Raw genomic sequence first — 23,068 nt, forward strand, 5'->3', positions numbered from 1 at the left:
ACAGCAGCCCTGAAACGGCCAAAAAATACCGACAAAGAACGTGCTCCTCTACCTTCCGCCCATCTAAAACAACACTGCTGCCTCAGCACAACACAAAAAAAAAATCTTGGAAAAAAAAAACAGCACTCAGCAAAGGCTGACCCCCCTACAACCACATTTACATTTCACCAACAGAAAGACCCCCCTCCACAAACCTCCTTGACAGACAAAACCACACACACACACAATACAACAGAAACACACCCTCAAAGCCACACACCAATCCAACCCACTTTGCCAGCACAGCACATCTCCCAACCCCCAAGCAAAAAACAAAACAAAACAAACACACATCAACAACCTGCACACACACCGCACCCTCACACACTCACACACACACAAAATAACTCTGTGACACATACACACACACACAAAAAAAGCCACATGCTAGCGCCCGTTTCATTGGTTTCGGAAACGGGCCTTTTTTACTAGTGTTACATGTTTTAAGATGTTTTTTAAGGAGTTCCTTTTAATAATTGAATTCATGTTTATATTTTATTCTTATGGTCAATGTATGAGTGTTCTTTTTAATTTTTACTTGCAATAACCATTGCCCCTGACGCAGCCTGTAGTTCTGGCAAAACATGGCCATGTTGAGCACTGTATGTTGAACTCCAGGGAGGTTTTAATTTACCAATAAAGACTGTGTTCTTCACAAGATCTGCCTTTTGGTTTTATCTTCCATGTTGGATTTGGTGGACCACTTGCCTTGTTGTTTTCTGACTAGTTTTATCTGGACAGTTACTAGGTTAGTGGTCAAAGATAGACCAGCTATTTATGCGGATCTATCTGGCCGCTAAACTTAGCTGGTCAGTCAGTGAATACTGGTGCTAACTGGCTATACCACACGACCTAGCCGGTGACTGGGCTGGCCACTAAGAGCTAACATTCAGCTGAGATAGCCGCCTATCTTGTGCTGAATATTAGCGCTTTGCCGGCTTAAGGCTATCTAACCGGCCAGGAGCTGTTCCTGGCCAGTTAAATAACGCCGAATATCGGGCGGATTGAGATCTTAAAGTTTGTCCCCGTATGCTTTATGATAAAGACCACTGACAATTTTTGTATACCATCTGCATATATAAAAACTAGCACTGTTGGACAATTAAAATTTTAAATTGCAATTAATCTCTTGATTAAAAATATTAATCTTGAGTTAACCACATTACTCACAGTGTACCTCCGACCTCCCCCCTCTCTTTCTCCCGTCCCTCCTTCCCCTCCAGTCATTTTTTTAAAAGTACCTGAGTTGTGGGTAGCGTCTCCAATGCAAACAGGCTCCCTCTGCCGGCCCCAACAGCCTTCCCCGCAATCGTGTCCCAACATTGCAGAAACAAGAAGTTGCATCACAGGAGGCAGGATGAGGCTGAAGGAAGTCTCTCTGGGCTAGCAGAGGAAGTCTTGCATTACAGACACTGCCTGCAACCCAGGCAAGTTTGGAAAACAGCCAGAGGAGGGTGGAAGGGAGAAAAAGAGATGACGGACCACTAGGGGGGGATGAGGGGAGGTTGGAGGTACAGCATGAGTGGTACAGCTAACGAAAGGTTAATCTTTTAATCGAGAGATTAACTGCAAATAAAAAGAATACTATAATTTACACACATTCTGCTGACATCTAGATGTGGACATTTACACCAGCTATAGGGCTAGTCTAAGTGATCACACCTTAAATGTAAGCACGTTTTTTCCACTTGCGCTAGTATTATAGAAGGCACCTACCTTTATTTATAAGGTGCCTTCTATAAAGAAAAGTAGGTGCCTATTATTCTTTAAAGAATAGGCTTGAAATAGGCTATTGCTTACCCTCTTATCCTAGGCACCCTGTTACAGAATAGCCTTCTTGGGGACAGGAAGAACTGATTTAAGAGTCTCAACTGCTATGGCCACTGCTTTCCCATCACATCATCCAGAAAAGTAAACCAAAAGCTGAGATGAAAACCATGTACAAATTTTAAAAGGGAAAAAGTAACCGGCAGACCTCCATGAATTTTGAAACCTTCTACAGGAACAGAGCTGGCAACACCTCCAATGTGCTTCACAATTTCTTCTGGAATGCCTGTTGATGGGCAGCTCATGCTCTTCGGTTCTCCTTCTAGAGTGAAGAAGCCTAAAGAGGAAAATTCTGAAATCACTTGAGCAAATTTCAGAGGGTAATTTTATAAACTACCTTTGTACGTAAAACATTGATTCACACGTTGTAAATGGGCTCTTAAAAAATTAGGTCATGTCTTAAAAGTCTGCTCAGTGCAAGCCAAAGTGTACAGTAGGAGCATTCAGGGGCAGAATCTGGGCAGAGCTTGGACTGAGTCACACTATACACTCTCTGCCCCAGACATGCCCTCTCTGTGAAAAAATAAAAATTATTTTTTAGTGGGCGGTTTGCACACTGTACAAGCAGGCGAAATGTCCACTCCTTCAATCTAGGCACAATTTGTGTAGGATGTAGAGAGTCCCATATAACCAACCTTCAGTTATCCAACACTTTGAATTATCCGATGGTTGGTAATCCAAGCTCCACCCACTCCCTCCCTCTTTCCCTCCCAAACATCAGGGCATCCCAAAACCCCCACCTCCCCAAAAGAAGTACCTCCGCTCCCCCTCTCTACCCAAACAGCACCTACCTCCTGGTTCCCAGACCCCCCCCCCCCAAGTGCCACCTGAACAAGGCAGGCCCCCTTCGGTTCTACTTGTGAAGCCCTGGTGGTCCAGCGGTGAGGTTGGGGCAGAAGCAATCCCCATTCGCTCCTGCCCATGCTGGCTCTGCTTTCAAAATGGATGCCGCAAACTCTGGGTCACCAGAGCTTCAAAGGTAGACCCCAAGGGAGGGGGAATCCAGGAGCGGGGAGGTGTCTACAGTTCAGGAGGGTAGGCAGAATGGCTGCGCTGAGTTTGGCTGGTAAGCAGGAGGGAAGAGATAAGGGATGCAGTGTGAGTCTCTGTAGTATCTGACTTTTTGGTTATTAAACAAAAATCGAGACTCTACTGTATTTTATAAAGACACAAAGTCCCATTTTATATTGAATACTGAGATGGGAATTGAAGAACCAGGTCATGATGTCCACAGATCCCCTAGTATTTTAGAGAAGGGTATGCCAAATGCAAAATTTATTATAACGACAGGCAGGGGTGCATGTGAATTCACCAGCACATCCAGCAGGAACAACGATTTTAAAAAGTTGTACATGGGGAAAAAAAAAAGAGTGTCCTGCTTTCTGCCCAAATTTTCATGTCAGCAGATTTTTTAATATGCCTGCTCCTAACAGTGAAAGATCCCATCACTACCCAATCCCATCTGGCAAGTTAAGACCCCTTGAGTAGAAGTAAATCGATTTTTAACTCGTTCCAAAAGTACAAAGACTAGGGGACACTTGAGGAAATTACATGGAAATACTTTTAAAACAAATAGGAGTAAATATTTTTTCACTCAACAAATAGTTAAGCTCTGGAGCTCTTTGTCAGAGGAGGTGGTAACATCAGTTGGCATATCTGGGTTAAAAATAGGTTTGGGCAAATTGAGACAGACATGGGAAGCAACTGCTTGCCCTGGGATTTGTAGTATGGAGTGTTGCCACGATTTGGGTTTCTGCCAGGTACTTGTGACATGGCTTGGCCACTGTTTGGAAAACAGGATACTGGGCTAGATGGACCACTGGTCTGATCCAGCATGGCTACTCTTATGTTCTTATACCACCCCCGATTTTAGCTAGCACATCCCCCATCTCACCCACCCCTGGATAACATCACTTAAAATTCCCAACACCCCCCAGAATTCTCTCCGACAGCATCATATAAGACTCCCATCCCCAAACAACATCACATTCCATACACACACACACACACACACCATCCACAGCCACCTTGGCTCTTACTAGGGTTTCCTGGTAGCCAAGGGGAAACAGAAGTGATCTCCTGTCACTCCTGTTCCATTTGACTCTGGGTTCAAAATGGCTTCCTTGACACCCCAATGGTACTACTGATAGGGAATAAAAAGATGGTGGTGGTTGTGAGGGGGGGGTAAAAGGTCATGTAATGCTGGTGGAAGGGGGTATCAGAGGATGTTGGAAGTAGTGTCAGGGGGATGGGAGGGTGGGGGTGACACAGGATTTTGCATCTGACCTTTTAAGCTGGTAGTTGGGCATGCCTTGGAGCAGGTGTGATATTCGATGTGTAACATTTGAAGAATGGGGAATAAAATGTCTATTTTTGGTTTGCCCAAACCATTGTTCCTTGAAATCTGTACATGGTCTCGATCTCCAAGTATTGAAAATGACTTTCTAAAATCACTATTTGCATGTGTAGTCTATATACATGTATAAAATGTCATTATTTACAGATGGAAATGCTTCTAAAATAACCATCCAGGTGCCCTGTTATAAAATTACCCTCTCATTGTCTACACATAATTACTCATCATAAAGAGTCTGTATTCACAAAGGAAGATATGTTTTTTAATAAGAACAGAGTAATGCCTTAGCAACTTTGAAAACACATTTTGCCTTACATAATAACTGATAAATGTTCTCTCCAGCTATTGCCAAAATGCCACACTTCTGGCAAGGACATTGCAGCTAAACAGACACAAATGCTCCAAGTGTATTCTAAGCTGGAGAGGCTTCCCGCACGGGCTCTGTCGGTGACATCGCCATGTTGTGAGGATTTGCTACCCTGCTTGTCCTTGGAGAATATTAATTATTCCTTCTGAAAACTTCATTTATATTCTACAAATCCTTACGCACTGCACAAAAAGGAAATCATTTTATAAAGCATTTCCCACATAAAACACGTTTTCATACATGGAAAATGCCTCTTATAAAACTGTGCAGAGGCATACATGAGTAAAAATTGGATCGCTGCAAGAATGTGCCTACCTCAATGTGATCTGCATATAAGTATTTTTTGGGATGTAGTTTGGGCAGAGATGGGGTATAGCTACAATGTATGTGTGCGGTTTATAAAATGTGTGTATACACACACACATTTATATATTCTTCAGAGCAGGTGTGTACTGAGGCTCATTATATTAGCTTACTTTATAAAGGTACATAAACATAAAGTAGGCATAAACTAGATTCTTTTTGGACATTTGACATATGCACCCTGTTATAAAATCACCCCCAGTATGCACTGAAAAAAGTTTCAAAAAAGCACACATTTTCTCCAAAATTCTATATAGTGTGACCTAAGTTGCACATGCAAATCTGGTCGTATTCTATTTTTATTTATTATACTTTTGCGCATGCAACTTAATGGGCTTAACAAGCCAATCAGCGCCAATAATTGCCACTTAATAAGCAATTATTACCATTGACTTTAATTAGAATTTATGTGCACAAATTTCTAAGTGTATTCTACAAAGTGATGTGCATAAATTCCAAGACACAGATTTGAAAAGGGGATGTGGCCATGAGAGGGGCATTGGCAGGACATGGGCATTCCTGGAATTTAAGCAAAGTTATAGGATATGCCCCATCCATGTGTAACTTAGGCATCGGCATTTACATCAGTTTTTAGTTGGGGTACATGGCTGCAACTAAATACAGTCACAGCAAATGAGTGCTGGGCGTATTCTATAAACTATGCCTAAATTTAGGCATATTCTATAAACAGCGCCTAACTTTAGGCATAGTTTGTAGAATTTATTTATTTATTTATTGTGAACACTTATATCTCACAAAATCCCACTGAGGCAGGCTCCATGTGGCTTACAACATTCAAGTAAAATACTAACATAGTAATTCTAGAGCAACAAAGAATAAGGCAGAAGAGGGGAAGGGAGGGAAACAAAAGGATAAAGGGATGAGGAAGTGCAGGAGGTCAAGCAGCAGAGGAGTATGATCGATCACAGAGGTAGGTCTGCGGGACGACCTCACGGAATTTCGTGGAGGAAGGTCAATCAGGCATATTTTTTTCGATGCCAATTTTTAGGCATCATAAATAGGATCTAGCCCTTTTAAGCCTATATTGTATAGGCCTTATGCATCTATATACAACAGGTTTCCAGAAATATCCCAAAAAGTGACCATGAAAATTCACACAAATTTACACCTGCTCTGAGGCAGGTGTAAATTGCCCTTATATGGAAGGCTGACCCCTACCAGTACTACTGCAAGAATACCACTAGGGGTTATTGCTGCCATTTTTTGATCCCAGAACCAGATGAGGTTGGAGCAGGGGAGGACCACTTCTGCCCCAGGCCACTAAACATCAGGAATTACCTCTGGGTAAGTCCTGGGGATGGAAGGGGGTCCAGGTGGGATGGAGGTTAAGTGGTTGGAGAATGGGGGGGGGGGGGGATGGAAAGGAGATAGAGGGGATCAGGGTGAATCAGAAAGGGAGAAGATCAGGTGATCAGAACAGAAGACCTACCCCATGAACTGGTTAAGGAAGCTCAGTAACAGACATCCCTTATGCAGGGTCCCAATCACAAATTAGCCAGAACCCATGAGGGTCTTATCTGGGTCCCAGATGAATATCAGACAGGACTCAGATAAGTGTCAACAGCCTGAACATGCTCGTACATGCCCAGATATTCAATGCCAGTACCTTGACATGGCCCAGTGTTTCAATATCTGGGTCTAACTTAGCCAGAGACAGAAAGCGTCTAAAAAAAGGCTCACCACCGCTAGCTGAATATTGACCAATTACTCTTTATTCCAACCCACACTTATAAACAGATGGGTATCTTAGTGTCAACCATCTATTGCTGTTGCCACATTTAGCCATCCATCCATCTGCATACACATATCTAGGATCTTCTCAATGGATATGTTTGGCTAAAATATGGAAATTCATTTTCTTACTGAGGTGCTAACTCCTGCCAAATTTCAGGCAAATCTATCCAGTGTTAGAGCATCCAGTAAGATACACCAGAAGAGCAAAACCATCTGTGCATTGACAGGAGTTGGTGGAAATCAAAATGTAGCATCTTCCTTGTGGTATACTAGAAAAATATGCTTCTTAAACTTCTTTATCTTACCAAATAAAGCTTCCATTATGGCAGTGTACAATACTGCATTTCTATTATTGAAGAAAGAAGTACAAAAGTATGAACTGGATTGCTGTAGAGGCCCAGCTCCTATGGGGTCTGTTTCTCTATAACATTGTCTCTACTTCTACTGGAAAAGCTGAGGGGCATGAGGAAATACTCCAATTAAATGTATTATTATTTTAAAAACTTTTATATCCCCTCCATGGACCTTATAAAGCCCCCGAGGCAGTTTATAAAGAAGCATTATAGTGTTAACATAAAAATAAGATCTGCAACAAAATGAGGGAATCCTTTCACTTGTGGAAAACCATTTCAAGGGACGTAAGACAAGAGTAACACAATTATAGTACAAAGCAGTAAACAGGGAAATCATCTAATCCTTCAAGAAGGTGCTATAATTCGAAAAACTGAAGTATACTGGACCATGCCTCTACAAAGAAATATTTTCATCATTCCATACATATGAAAAAGATGTTCCCCCTAATATTCAAAGCTACTTAACCAGCCAGAAACAGCCGTTGATCGGTTAAATAGCATTTCGGTGCTTAACTATGAATATTCAGTGTTAAATAATCGCATCAGTGCTGAAACGTTAACTGGCTATATCGCGCAATAACCAGCAATATTCAGCGCTGACTAGCTAAGTTTAGTTGGCAAATCGGACCACATAAATAGCGGTCCTATCTTTGCCCGCTATTAACTAAACCAGCCAGTGATGAATATTCACTTAGCCGGTTAAGTTAGTGCCGGCCAAAAAAAAAAATCTGGATATTCAATGTCGGTCACCAAAAACAGCCCAGCGTTGAATATCTGGGGTCAGTTCTAACCGTGGCACTTATGCGGGCTGCCTCCTTTCAGCTGAATATCAGCCCTGTTGTTTTTACCTGGCCAAGGTGAGTCTAGCCAGTGCTTGATATGAAGGATTTTCTCATCTTTGGATCGGGTATATGCTTCTTCACAAATTTTATCATACTTTGCAATTTCCTCCTACAGGACAACATCAAAGACAAATGCCACAAAAGAAACACTTTTGGGTAATAAACACAAAACAAAAAGATCACACTTCTTGCTATGAGGCATAATTGATTTTTTTAAAAATGACTTTTATACCAACTCCCACCAACAAGAGAAAAAAAGAGGACTGAGCTCCAAAAGAGGCATAAAAAGACTACATTTTTGTGTCTTCTCCTTGGACACTAACCATTTGGTCTGCACCCTAATTTGAAAACCCCCTGAGCATTCCAGCTCATCCTCTTTATACTTTATTTATTTGGATTTAGTTCACACCTTTTCAGTAGTAGTTCAAGGTACTTACATTCATATACAGAAGGAAGTTCCCTGTCTCTGGAGGCCTTGCAATTTTCAAGGTGTATTTAAGGATTGAGAGGGTCTTTTACAAAAGCGCGCTAGTGTCTTTAGCACGTGCTAAATGCTAGAGATGCCCACAGGAATATATGGGCGTCTAGCATTTAGTGCACGCTTATTTTTAGCGTGTGCTAAAAACGCTAGCACGCTTTTATAAAAGGGGCCCTAAGTGACTTGCTCAAGGACACAGGAGTGACATTAGGACCTGAATCTTGGCTTTCCTGGTTCTTAATCCACTGCTCTAACCACTAGGCTACTACCTAGCTAACCACAAAGGTAATACCCTTTTGAGGCTCAGTCAAAGCTAACAGAAGATTGGTGGCAAGAATTCAATACTGCAGTCACAGACTATCTCCAGGCAGCTTGAAAGTGCTTGAGCTAGTTTGCCAAGAACAAGGTCGGTAGATACTTCTCTTAACCACTCATGACTGTTACTTCTGCACAAGGGCCTTACACCAAGTACTGGTGTCTTATTCTTAGCTACCTTATGAGTACGTCTACAACTGTTCTTTCATGTTCAAAATGCAGAACATATTACGTAGATCGGTGAAACAAACTCCTACTTTCAACTGTATTTTTTTAAAAAAGAAAGTTTATAATATACCAGCATGTGAAGATTTTTACAAACAAACTATAAAAAGAAGACCATTTGTACCCATGTATAGACATAACAATAGCTATATAATGAGATGTGATTTTATGTTATACAACTAAATAACAGCATGGGTGTTCAATAGAGAGCAGCAAAATTTAGCCACTCTCTGTATAAGCACTGCCAAAACAAGACCTGGTTCTGGTTGGGATCCTGGACCGATTTCACCACATGGTCTCCGGAAAATATTCATTGTGTTTTAGGGTTAATCATACGTTCCCCTGACGACGCATTTGTGCGAAACATGCAGGCATGTTGAGAACGGGAAAGAAGGGCTAAGGGGAGCACAGCACGAGCAAATAGAAAAAAAGAAAAAAAAGAAATAGAGTAAGCGACGGGCAGTCTTCTTGAACACCAGCAGACCCGGGACTCCAAGAGAAATGCAGTGGTGTCCGGCGAGATAAGTAACTTGATCATCATATGTTGATAACCAAGAGAGTTCAACCCTTTGAATATAAGGAGGCTATGGTATCACATATAGTATCTTTAAGACATTACACGGATAGGAAGGGAGGAAGGGACTTGGAGTGCAATGATGGTGGTTACTGGTGTGTCAGCATAAGCTACCTGTTAGCTTAAAGTAGTAGCACCTGATACTGAGCACTATTATATTAAACTACACTAAACAGTAGGGGCACAGAATAGGAATATCGCAACAAGGTTTCTAAAAAAAATTAATAGAGTTAAAATTTAATGCCAAGAAGTGCAGAAACCCAAAAGAGAGATACCAGATAGGAGGGGAGAGATTAGTAAGCTCAAATCAGGAGAGAGACCTTGGGTGTTGGTGTCAGAGGATATGCAGGTGAAGAAACAATGTGACAAGGTGACAGCTGTGGCTAGAAGGATGCCAGGCTGCATAGAAAGGGGTATAACCAGCAGAAGAAAGGAGGAGTTGATGTCCCTCTACAAGTCATTGGTGAGGTCCCACTTGGAGTATTGTGCTCAGTTTTGGAGGCCGTATCTTGCTAAAGATGTAAAAAGACTGGAAGTGGTGCAAGGAAAAGCTACAAAAATTGTATGGGATTTGCATTGCAAACCATACGAGGAGAAACTTGCCAACCTGAACATGTATACTTTGGAGGAAAGGAGAGGCAGGGATGGCATGATACAGACGTTCAAATATTTGAAAGGTATTAATCCCCAAAACAAACCTTTTTCCGGAGACGGGAAGGTGGTAGAACTAGAGAACATGAATTGAGGTTGAAGGGGGGCAGACTCAGGAGTAATGTCAGGAAGTATTTTTTTACAGAAAGGGTGATAGATACGTCGAATGCCCTCCTACGGGAGGTGGTGGAGATGAAAACAATAACAGAATTCAAAAACACAAAGGAATCCTGTTTAGAAGGAATGGATCCATGGAATCCTAGTAGAGATTGGGTGGCAACACCAGTAATTGAAAAGCAAAACCAGTTCTGGGCAGACTTATACGGTCTAAGCCCTGATCATAACTGAATAGCTATGGATGGGCTGGAGTGTAAATTTTAAGGGGCTTCGACATTAGCTTCAGAACTTCTATGGTCTGTGCCCTGAGAATGGCAAGGACAAATCAAACTTGGGTATACATATAAAGTATCACATACCCTGTAAAATGAGTTTATCTTGTTGGGCAGACCGGATGGGCCGTTCAGGTCTTTAGCTGCTGTCATTTACTATGTAACTGAGGACAGTAATAAGTGTTAACAACTAGGTAGGGGAGAGGACATGTCTCTCTCAGATTGGAACTTTACAAACTACAATTGCTGCTAATATGAAAATTGTCACTAGTAAATAAGGCCGTTTCAGAGACAAATGAAACGGGCGCTAGCAAGGTTTTCCTGGGAGTGTGTTTGCTTGACAGAATGTGTGTGAGAGTGACTGTGTGAGTGAGATAGCGAATGTGTGAGTGTGTGTGTATCAGAGAGAGAGAGTGTGTCTGTGAGACAGAAAGTGTGTGTGTGTGAGGCACAGAGTGTGTGGGATTCTGCTCTCTCCCCTGCTCCCTTCCAGCCACCCAGTGAATCTGCTTCTCTCTCCACTTGCCCTCCTTCAGCCACCCAGCGATTCTGCTGTCTCCCCCTGTCCCCCTGCAGCCACCCAGCATTTCTGCTCTCTCTCCTGCCCCCCCAGTCACCCAGCGAATCTGTTCTCTTCCCTGCCCCCCCTACAGCCACCCATCGATCTGATGTTTCCCTTGCCCCACCCTTCAGCCACCCAGCGATTCTGGTCTGTCCACTGCCCCCCCCCCCAGCGATTCTGCTGTCTCCCCTGCCCCCCTTGCAGCCACCCAGCGATTGTGCTGTGCCCCTGCCCCCCCCCCCCCCATTTTCCTCCTCTGCATCCACCCAGCGATTGTGCTCTCTCCCCTGCCCCCCCTTCAGCCACCTATCGGTTTTCCTCATCTCTCTTCTCTCTATTTAAAAAGCACCTCTAGCATTCTTTTGAAGCCTCCAGAAGTTCCAACGTTTGTGTAGTGGTGTAGATCGATGTCTGTCCTGCCCTCACGTCAAACATGATGACGTCGAGGGCATAGCGATGCGATTGGTTGAGTGCCATTGCTCCGCCCTCGATGTCATCACGTTTGACGCGAGGGCAGGGCAAACACTCATGGGCAAATTTTGATCTACACCACCATGGATTTAGAATGTTGGGACTTGTGGAGGCTTCATTAGAACGTTGAGACTTGTGGAGGCTTCATTAGAATGTTGGAGGTGCGTTTTATATAGAGAGATTAGTAAATTAGAAGCAATGGTATAGTCCTATGGTTCAGGAAGCGGTTACCTCTCAAATTTATCATTGTCAAAATGGCAGGGGGGAACAAAAGCTTGGCTATTTGTGTGCTTAGGAGAACGATTTGGGGGAAGGTGTTGAGTTTGGAAGAATGGGAGTGGAGGAGTGGCCTAGTGGTTTGAGAACCGGTCTTGCAATCCAGAGGTGGCCAGTTCAAATCCCACTGCTGCTCCTTGTTATCTTGGGCAAGTCACTTAACCCTCCATTGCCTCAGGTACAAACTTAGATTGTGAGCCCGCCTGGGACAATGAAATATCCAGAGTACCTGAATGTAACTCACCTTGCACTACTACTGAAAAAGGTGTGAGCAAAATCTAAATAAATATGGATACGCACCAAGAGCCTGGGAATGTCTATGATGATAATGGAAAATAGCTATAAGGTTCTTTTGAGATGGTATTATATTAAGGAAATATGTGGTGGCACTGCCTACTTCTACAGCCTTTTGGGGGGAAATGTTTGCTATGTTCTCCAAAATGTTTCGGAAAATTATTGCTCCTATGATGGAGGTGGCCTTGTTAAGTCGATGGATGTCAGATCTGGATGATGGCAAAGATGTGTTGCCCCGGTTGAGGATGACAGCACAAGAGTGACTGTAGCTACGTACTGGAAACAGATCTGCCCTCCATGCTGGGAGCTTATAGTACAGACACTGCACCAGTGGTACAACATGTACAGACTGTCTGCAATTGGACATTTTCAGTTGGCCAGGTTTGAACAGTGATGGCATAGTTTTCAATGATGGAAACAATGTTTTATGATTGAGGGGTGGGGAGGTTAGAGAGTGACATTTGTTCTTTCTTTTTTGAGTGGGGTGGGGGATTTCTCTGTTGGAAGGGAGAGTGTTAGGTGTGTTATATGTAAAGGATGGGTGCACTGAAGAAACCACTGTGCATCTACCATTACTTTGGTGTTTGCATTCTTTGTTGATATATTTTAATAAATACAAGTTTGGGTTTTTTAAATGGTGAAATTTATTCATATCTATTAATAGAGGCCAACCAAAGCCAGTGTTTTCATTTTTCGCTGAAATCAAATCTGCAGTGAAAATTCACCACCAAAACCGGCCCAACCATCCCACCCTGAACAGCACTCCCTCCTCCCCCACAACCAGACAGAACCACCCCCCTCCTGGACCTACACTGGTGGTCTAGTGGCCCAACTGGGGCAGGAGTGATCCCAAGTCACTCCTGCCCTTGTCATCTCCACTGTCAAAATGGCTGTTGAGACTCTTGGCGGCAGTCTCACAAGTTCACAAAAACCCTGTCAAACAAAAATCAGTAAAATGTATAGGCCTAACACAGCACAACCTAGCTTCAATTTCATCCTAAATCTACTCAGAAACTCCTGTGCTAGACAACTTCTTACTTTCAAGAAAAATTTTCAACTGTTCTGGATCAAAGAACACATTTCTGGTATTTAACATACTTAAATACATTTACAAAGAAAACATAATACAAAAGATGTTCCAAGGTAACAAGCCTCTTAGTGCAAAGCAAGTAACTGCTTTCTTATCTGTTGAGATTGTTTAGTCACATCAGGAAAAAAAACAGATCCTCTGACCCAGAAAGCAAGGTTGAGATTGATGGTATAACCTCACAATCATAGCCACATCTTGGGAAAAAACAAAGGATATTGGGAGAGCTGCCCTATTTATCTCTTCAGTAACCAACTGCTCCAAAAGGGCTGAAACATCAAAACTATCAGGAGATGACACTAAACCTGTAGCACATTCTTACATATTATTCCCAGTTCCTTTTGGCAAATAATAAATTTTCCCAATTGGCATAAAACTAGTCTGTGGGAATTGTACAACCTCAGATAAATATTTCTTAAACAATTCCCTTGGTGCTTGTCCTCAAACTCTAGGAAAATTCAAAAATCACAGATTAAAACACCTGTGATCATTCTCCAACTGCTCTATTTGGTGATGGATCACCCCTGATCTTTATTCAATAGCAAATGAACTTGTTTAAATTCTTTTACCTCACGCTCCACTGTCTCAAGTCTATTCTCAGTAAAAGTTCCTTCTCAAGTCTGGGCCAATTTATCCATACTTCTCTTAACTGCAACAATATCTTTAGTTGATACATTTAATAAACCACTGAGTCTTATCAGCACAGACCAAATAGCTGCCAGGGAAATATTCAATGATCTCAGCAAAGCAGGGTGGGGGGGAGAAGAGTAGAAAAGAGATTTTTCACATGGCAACTTCATTTCCAGCAACCTCAGATCCCAATTCTGCCATCAGACACTCAACAATGCTCTCCACAGCCTGAGATAACACTCTGGGTCCACTTTGAGGACTGATTCAGCTCCCAGATGGCAACCCTCTTTGCACCTTGCCGACACTAATCTCAATGGGAGATGAAGTGGAGACGACACTCTGGGAGATTTCTTCTTATCTAGGTTGCAACTCCTCTGGAGGGGGGAGGGAACAAAGAAATTCCTTCTCTAAAAGCTGCCGACTTTCCTCCAATCAATGCCAGAGCTGGAGGACTCACCAGAGGCTGACTCACAGGAGGCCATTAAAGATAGCCCACAATCCGAGACTGCCCTGAAGCAGGAGAGTATACTGCAGCAAGGGCCATAAATGTAGCCTTTCCTTTTATGGTGCATTTTCAGGTAAGCAATAGGTAACTCAATGGAAGAGCCAGCCAACTTGAATAATGTGTCGCCATGTGTCAGCATCCAGTTTTCCTGTTAACTTTCCATCATCTCTCTGTTCACTCTGACCACATGGATGGTCATGTAGCCCAACCAGGAATTTCTTTCCCTTCACGTATGAAATTTATATCCATAAGGATATCATATTGTAATCTATTTCCTGCAGAATTGTTATTCTGTTCAATTCAATTCCCTCTTTCACATAGTGCATTAACCTCCCCCCTCAATTTTGATCCACCCTATTTTTGCCATATAATCTGAACCCACTGGTTCCCCTCCTTCCACCAGGTCTTGATATGCCTACTATATCTACCTCTTTGTTTAGTTCTGTACACTCAATGTTAGTCTTCTAGCATTTGTCCACAAACATTTCAAAGTGTGCTTTTTGTTTGTATCTACAACCTGCTTAGCAATTGACAGGGATACTTTGTAATCTTTGCCAGGTTCTTGAAGCCTGGATTGACCACTGTCGGAGACAGGATGCTGGGCTTGATGGACCCTTGGTCTTTTCCCAGTATGGCGGTGTTTATGTACTTATGTTATGTGCTTATGTACTTATGTTATGTACTTATGTACTTATGCTCTGTCTGCTCTTCCCTTAAAAGCATGGCTTACTTATACTTTTGTTGCACCTCTCTGTCAGGATGTACTAACTTTCCTGTTTTGACAGTATCCTTCAAAGATACCTCACTAAAAATCATGCACGCCTGAGTGACTGTCAGCTTTCCCCCAGGTTTTAAGTTAAAATCTACTCTTTTTTAAATATTAGTGCCAGCAGCCTGGTTTTACCCCAGTTAAGGTGGAGCCCATCTTTTTGGAATGGGCTCTTCATTCCCCAGAATGTTGCCCCAGTTCCTAGTAAATCTAAATCCCTCTTCCCTGCACCATCATCTAATCCATGCAGTGGACTTGGGAGATCTGCCTGTCTCTCAGGTTCTGCATGTGGAAGAGGTAGCATTTCTGAAAAAGCTGTGGAATCTGTTGACAGAGGGCACTGTCAAGGTGACTAACATAGACTTGGGGTAGCCATTGCTTACCCCATTAAATGGACTATGAAAAAGATATCTACCTTTTTTTTAAGATTTGCCAAGTACTTGTCGTCACTGTGGGAAACAGGATGCCGGGCTCAGTGGACCCTGGTCTGACTCAGTATAGCTTTTCTTATATTCTTGTAATTTTATGTGTTTAAGTCAAATGATGAAATAGAACATATAACGTCATTTAGGTAAGTTATTCTTATAAATTTAAATGCATATACTTAAATGTTTCACTTAAATACATAAGTCAGCCAAACATATACATAACTTTATACAGATAATTTATCTGTATGAAGAAGGTATGTTTTGCATTTGCTAAATATTGTCCTCAAGATATCAGCAATCTAGGGAAGTAATCCACGTACAATAGCTCATCTTTTCTTACGTAGAGTACCTCAAACTCCTGCAGAGTAACAGTCCCTTCTGCAATCAGCTTATCAGCATACTTCTTTAGTACTGGCACCTGCTTCCGAATCTGCTTGTACATCAATGGCTGGGTAAACATAGGTTCATCCATTTCATTGTGGCCACTCCGGCGGTAGCAGACCTGCAAGCATATACATTTATGTCCAGCAATCAAAAATAACAACGAAAAGGAAAACAGCATGAAACAAACAGAGATTTCAACTAAATTAAGTCTCCTATGCCTCACTATCATCTGCCTTGGATAGCACAGCACACACAGAAGTATAGGTACCCCTGAAGCAGAGAAAAAGTAGCATCTTACCAACCTGGAGCAGAACAGGAAGAAAACGTGTTTAGAAAAACAAATATTAAAAGCAAAGAGTGATATTTGAGCAGGACTAAAACTAGCCGCACACACTGTAGCAGAACCTACATATCCACTCCAACCCTGGCTGAGATCCTTTTTATGCAGTGTACACTTAAGCGAATAAGTACTAGTATCCTAGACATTTACATACTTAAGAGGGTACCTAAATGTGGGTGTCAAGATTGAAGAATTGCCCCTCATATGCTCATGCTTGGTTAGAAGGTGCATTTCCTGTATAAACTCCAAACCCAATTTTTTAATCTCAAGGCTTCTTTGTAAAATAGTGACCACATCTGCCGCACATTTAGGTCCTGAGCAGTAATTGAAACAAATCTAGTTTGTATCACTAATCTTCACAATCACCCCCATGCCCTGCCCTTTTCCTCTCTGTACATTTAACCCCATGCCCTCCCTCCATCCATCCATCCATCCATATATTCACTCCTAATGCTCTTCTCCCATACCATGAACTCAAGATCTCCTCTCCCCTTTCCTCTTCCCTCTACCTCTCACCCCACTTCCTCCACCCTACCTCCATTTCAGACCCTTGCAGTGAGTCACAGACCCCAATGGATCCCCTCTTACTGCCCTAACCCAACTGTTCCCTCATCTCACGCCACACAGACACCAAGTATATTGGGTCCATATCACAGCAGTTATACAATGCCTTCCATACCACCCAAAGTAACTTTCTCATTCTCCACATCTACTGGTTGTTATTATATCATGTTGCAAAGTCTTATTTATTATCCGCCCAATATTTAGCACTATTAAACTGGTCAGAACAGATGCTGACTGGTTAAATAGTGCTAAACCAGCTATTCGCCAATATTCAGCAGGGGATAACCGGCTATCCTCTGCTGAATATCCACAGTTAACAGCTGGCGGATAACCAGTTATATCACACAATATAACCGGGTATCCACCAATTGTTTTAACTAGGTTTGGCGGTCATATTTGGCCACGTCAAATCCTGGTATATCTTTGGCTGGTTTAAAGATACCCAGTTATTTCTGAATATCGACATAGCCGGTTATCTTCAAACTGTCCAGAAAAAAACCCGGATATGCAATGCCGGTCACCAGAAATGGCCCAGCACTGAATATCTAGGTTCAGCGCCGACAGCAGGAGACAGCCCAGCTATCTCCTGCTGTCTGAATATCGGGACCTATAATACTCTGCATCAGATCATACTGTCCTCTCAAATTCTAAAACAGATTTTCTGGTCTCAGGTGGGGCTCTCCACTTGCCTCTACAGTCTTTTCCCTTCTTTACCAACTCTTTGCCGCTAGGGAGTTTTGTTTTTAGCTGCTTGCTGTGCTACTAGCTCATTACCTGCTGGTTCCATCCATATGATTTGCTACCTGAAGGGCTTCTTCAGCTTCCCAAATAAAGTAACACCCTTGATAAGAAAGGTTAAGCCAAAAAGGTACATCTATCTGTACCATATGCTCCCTTCTTGCAAACAGCTTTTTATCCATGTAAACTCTCTCCCTTTCCGCAAAATCATAGGCTCTCCCAATCAATATGGCCTACTCAACTACTGGCTTGCACAATTTTCTGTCAATGAACCACAGGAAACAGGATACTATCCTCTAATTCTATAACAGGGCACTTAAAGTTGAGCGCTCTATGTGTTTATAAGTTTAAAGAATATTTATTTTATTTATTATATTTTTATCCCGCACTTTCCCACTAAAAGCAGGCTCAATGCGGCTTACATAGTAATAGGTAACACAGAATGTTGTTATGTAAAGTAGGAAATTAAGTATAACATAATAGAAGGATGGATGGGTAGTAAATGGATGGGTAGGTAGGTAGAGACAGGTGAGAGAGAGAGGAGGGTAAGGTGGGAGATAGATTCTGGGTCAATGTCATTTTCTCTTCAGTATATGTAAGGTAGATGGGTTCATGAAATTAATCTGGGTCTTTTGGGTAGGCTTGTTTAAATAGCTGGGTTTTTAGTGCTTTTCTGAATGGTAGGTGGTCATGGATTGCTCGGATAGGTCTAGGAAGAGCGTTCCATAGACAGCTGCCCAGGAAGAAGAAATTGGATCCATAATAAGTTTTGTACTTGAGACCTTTACAGCTGGGGTAGTGCAGGTTGAGGTACTTTTGTGAGCATACAGACATGTTTCTGGCTGGAAGGTCGACCAGATTTATCATATAGTTCGGAGATTCTCCGTGTATTATCTTGTGGATTAAAGTCTGGGCTTTGAAATTGATACGTTCTTTGATTGGGAGCCAGTGCAGTCTTGCACAGAGAGGAGTTGCACTCTCAAAATGTGATCTGCCAAAGATGAGTCTTGCTGCTGTATTTTGTGCGGTCTGAAGTTTTTTTAGGATATAGGCTTTGCAGCCTAAGAAAATACTGTTGCAGTAATCAGCATGGGTAAGTACCGTGGATTGCACTAAATTCTGGAATGTTTTCTGGGGCAGATATGGTTTTACACGTTTCAATATCCACATCATTGTGAACATTTTCTTTGTGGTGGATGTGGCGTGATTGTCAAGGAAGAGGTGGCTGTCTAGTGTCACTCCAAGGATTTTCAGGTTTTCAGAAATGGGGATTGTAGTGCCGGAGATGGTGAGATTAGATGGGGGAATTGTGGAGTGCTGAGGTTGAAAGTATTAGGCACTGTGTTTTTTCTTTGTTCAATTTCATCCTAAAGGCGTTGGCCCAGGAGGTTAAGATGTTCATGCCCATGGATATTCTATCAGAGATTTCTGTTAGGTTTGATTTAAAGGGAATGAATATAGTAACATCATCAGCATAAATGAAAGGGTTTAGACCACGTCTGAATAGGGCTTTGGCTAGTGGGATCATCATTAGATTGAAGAGTATTGGCGATAAAGGGGATCCTTGAGGTACTCCGCAGATAGGTGACCAGGGGGATGAGATATCAGTAGGTAATTTAATTTGATAGGATCTTGAGGTGATGAATCCTTTTATCCAGTTAATAATGTTACCGCCGATTCCAAGTTTGTCCAATAGTTTGGTTAGTATGTTGTGATCTACCATGCACTGGATAAGTCGAATTGTAGAAGGAGGATGCTGTTTCCAAATGTAATTTCTTGTCTGAATTTGGATATTAGGGTGAGTAGGACAGTTTCTGTGCTGTGGGCTGGACGGAAGCCCGATTGTGACTCATGTAGAATGGAGAATTTTTGTATGTAGTCGTTGATTTGAGAGGTCACCCTGTTTTCCATCAATTTAATTAGTAGAGGAATGGAGGCAATGGGGCGGCAGTTGGTGACATCGCTCGCTGGTTTCTTAGGATTTTTTGGTATTGGTGTAAGCAGTATCTTGCCATGTTCAGTGGGGAATGAACCTTGCTGTAGCAGAAGGTTTAGGTGGGAGGTGAGATCTATGATAAAGCGTTCTGGGGCATTTTTCATTAAGTTGTTGGGGCATGGGTCGAGATGGCAGTGTGATTTGGAAAATTTGGTGAGTACCACAGAGACTTCTTTTGTGGTAAGGAGGGTGAAGTTTGTCCATGAACAGTCGGCTGGAATTTCATCTCCATAGGGGTCCAATTCGTCGAGAAAGGAATCAAAGTTAGTACAGTCTTGTGGAATTGTGCTGCAAAGATTGGTGATTTTGTTATTGAAGTAATTTGCCAGCTGGTCAGCCGATGGGCAGTTTGTGGAGGATGATGTGACTGGGTTGGTATTAATAAGATTCTTTATGAGTTGGTATTGTTTTTTTATGTCTGTACTGGCACATAAGTGTAAACTATGTGCTAGTCAGTATTGTAGGAGAAACCAAAGAGTAGGTTGGAAGGGGTGGCATTTCCAAGAAACAAGATGGAGGCCAGATGATCCTTATACATAGTATTTATTGAAATACACCTAAAGACTTTACATGGCACTGTGTTTCGGTGCTGGGGCACTTTCTTTGGGAGTCTGGTAAATTAACAGTCAAAATCACGAATCAGATCAAGTATCAAGTCTCGAAGAAACCATCTAATTCGTGATTTTGATTGTTAATTTACCAGACTCCTGAGGCAGGCGCCCCAGCACTGAAACATGGTGCCATGTCAAGTCTTTACGTGTAGTCCAAAAAGTAATGTGTACAAAGATCATTTGGTGTCCCTTGTGTTTCTTAGAAGTGCCACCCTTCCACCCTACTCTTTCGCTTCTCCTGAAACGGTTGTAGGGATTGATGTTCCTCCACTTCACGTGGTTGTTCGTTTCATAAGATATGTGTTCATATACATTAGTGTGTAACTGCAAGGGGGCATACAAGTGATGGTACATGAGTGGGGCATGGGAATTTCTCCCACATGGGTGAATAACTTAAAGAATTCTGTACATCAATGGCTGGGTAAACTGTAAGTTACATATGTGATCTGCAGTGCTTAGGCGTACTCAGGCATACTCAATTATGTCTGCCACTGACCTTGTGTAAATGAGTACATCTTGTGCGCAAATCTTTGGGTTTAAGCAGTATTCTGTAATAGCATCTGTATGCACAAATGCTATTATAGAACTAGTGCTCAGCCTGCCCCATTATGGTGCTTAAAACATGGTGCCAAGTTATAAAATTGTCCCTTATATCTCGGCCTATCCACATCTCTTGACCATAGAGCCCTATGGACCCTTTAAACTCCAGCAACAGTCAGAAACTTGATAGATTTCTTTTTGCATGATCTCCAAGTTAACCCTCTCCATCATTATCTCTGAAACACTCCGTATTCTCAAGATATTCCATCTACATCTATTTTCTAGAGCTTCAATTTTCAGGAGGGTTTCCTCTTGCTGACTCACCAGAGCTTTTTAGTGCTGACTCCAAGTCCTCCAATTGTTGACCAATCTCATTTATATCTGCTTTCAGCTCTCCCAGGCTCACTTAGATTTAACTTTTGACACTCATTATGTTTGCTTTAAATTCTTCAAATTGCACAGTTCCTGCACAACTTTCCTTGATGCAGGAACTGATCCTCTTCCGCTGTACTCAGCTGCTTCTCTGTTTGCACCGCCACATGGTTGCTACTGCTTTCCAACTCAGCTGCTGCTATCTTAGAATCCGTGTGCTGCACTACCTCTACTGCAAAATACACATACATTTTAATATCCAGTACAGATTTCTTTGCTGCCATTTGGAATTGAACCAGGTTCCCCAATCTGTTTGTCGCGTGCTCGCGGACCTTGGCATGCTGTCAGGCTTCTTCCCCGGGAGCACTGGGTTCGTGAGCCCATGGGCCACTACCGTGGAGCGGCAGTGGCAGGCAAGATCACCTCCAAGTTAGAGATGAGACAAAACTGGACCAGAACCCCGGACTGGAGTTCTACACCGGAATACACGGAACTGGAACGCACCGGACGGGTGCGCACTGGAGTGGAGCCCACTGGACTGGAACACACTGGAGGGCCCCACAGGACTGGAACATACAGGAGTGAAACCCGCTGGACTGGAACACACTGGACCGGAACACACTGGACCTAGGCTTCACCTACGCTTGACCACCTTTCCCCGAGGGATAAGCCCTAAGGTTCTGGCAGCCGGTAGGACTTACAGGAAAACCCGGAACTGGAACTTGCAAGCAGGAACAACAGGAATGAAGATCCAGGAGTGCCCCCTGGCACCTAGGCGCAGGCAAGGCCGACAGGCAGGGACTGTCCGGGTTCTGGCAGTCGGCAGGTTTAAACACAATGACTAGTAAACTGTACCTAGGCTAATAGAAACGCTATACCCAGGCAAACCAATCATACACAAGAAACATACACAGAGCACACTCAGGAGACTTGAAAGCTATACACCAGCTAACAACAAAGCTGTGCCCAAGCTAACAAGACATGCACTGGAAACAAACACAGAGCACTAGCAAAGCTATACACAGGCTAACAAGCCACACGGTGCCTAAGCTGGCTAGTCTAAACAAACACAGAGCACTAGCAAAGCTATACACAGGCTAACAAGCCACACGGTGCCTAAGCTGGCTAGTCTAAACAAACACAGAGCACTAGCAAAGCTATACACAGGCTAACAAGCCACACGGTGCCTAAGCTGGCTAGTCTAAACAAACACAGAGCACTAGCAAAGCTATACACAGGCTAACAAGCCACACGGTGCCTAAGCTATCTAGTCAACCATAGAAACTCACACAGAGCAAACACTGAAACAGTGTACAGAGCACTCTATACACCAGGGCCCTAAATGAAATGCAAAGGCCAGGGCTGTAGTCTCTAAGTGATTAATAAAGCCCTTCCACACCACAGACACAGCTGCAGCAATCACCTTGCATCCAAACAGAGGCTTGACACACAGAGCAGTCAGCTCAGCGGGAGCCATCTTGGATACTGGCATAGAGGAGTCGGCGGCAGCCATCTTGGAAAAGGCATAGCCCACACAGGTGAGGTTCAGTAGGGCAATCAGCACACAGAGCCAGAGAGAAACTAAGACAGAGACAGAGACAAGCAGAAGCCAGCACAGCCACTGACTCCCAGAAACAGGGTAAGTCTGAGGGTGGTCACGGCCACAGACGTAACACTGTTGCTCCTTGTTTCTGGTGGTTCCGCTTATGGCCAAGCTCTTTACTACTATATTCCAAGGGCGTCAGACAGAAACCTCTCTCAAGGATCTATTTAGTCTGCTGGCATCACTCTTCCCGTCAGCTGTCTCTTTTCAAGCAGAGTAGCCCTAACCTGTTTAGACTTTCTTCACAGGTGTAGTGTTATATCTTCTATCATTTTTGTTGCCTTTCTTTGAACCTTTTCCAGTTCTGCTATCTCCCCTGCACAGAAGAGACCAGAACTACACACCATGCTCAAGGTGCAGTCAT

General features: G+C 42.9%; 1 protein-coding gene across 1 annotated transcript in view; it reads right to left on the reverse strand.

Annotated features, from left to right (window-relative positions):
• The window catches only part of OGDHL (oxoglutarate dehydrogenase like), a 260,916-nt gene that overhangs the window by 119,327 nt on the left and 118,521 nt on the right, over positions 1 to 23,068 (reverse strand). Inside the window, exons 12-14 of the mRNA XM_030203286.1 lie at positions 15,906 to 16,058; positions 7,909 to 8,011; positions 2,015 to 2,143 (exon numbers count right to left, since the gene is read on the reverse strand). Of these exons, the coding sequence (XP_030059146.1) occupies positions 2,015 to 2,143; positions 7,909 to 8,011; positions 15,906 to 16,058 (385 nt within the window). The remainder of the gene's footprint in view (positions 1 to 2,014; positions 2,144 to 7,908; positions 8,012 to 15,905; positions 16,059 to 23,068) is intronic.

The sequence above is a fragment of the Microcaecilia unicolor genome, chromosome 5 (genome assembly GCF_901765095.1).
Source record: "Microcaecilia unicolor chromosome 5, aMicUni1.1, whole genome shotgun sequence".
Classification (NCBI taxonomy): domain Eukaryota; kingdom Metazoa; phylum Chordata; class Amphibia; order Gymnophiona; family Siphonopidae; genus Microcaecilia; species Microcaecilia unicolor.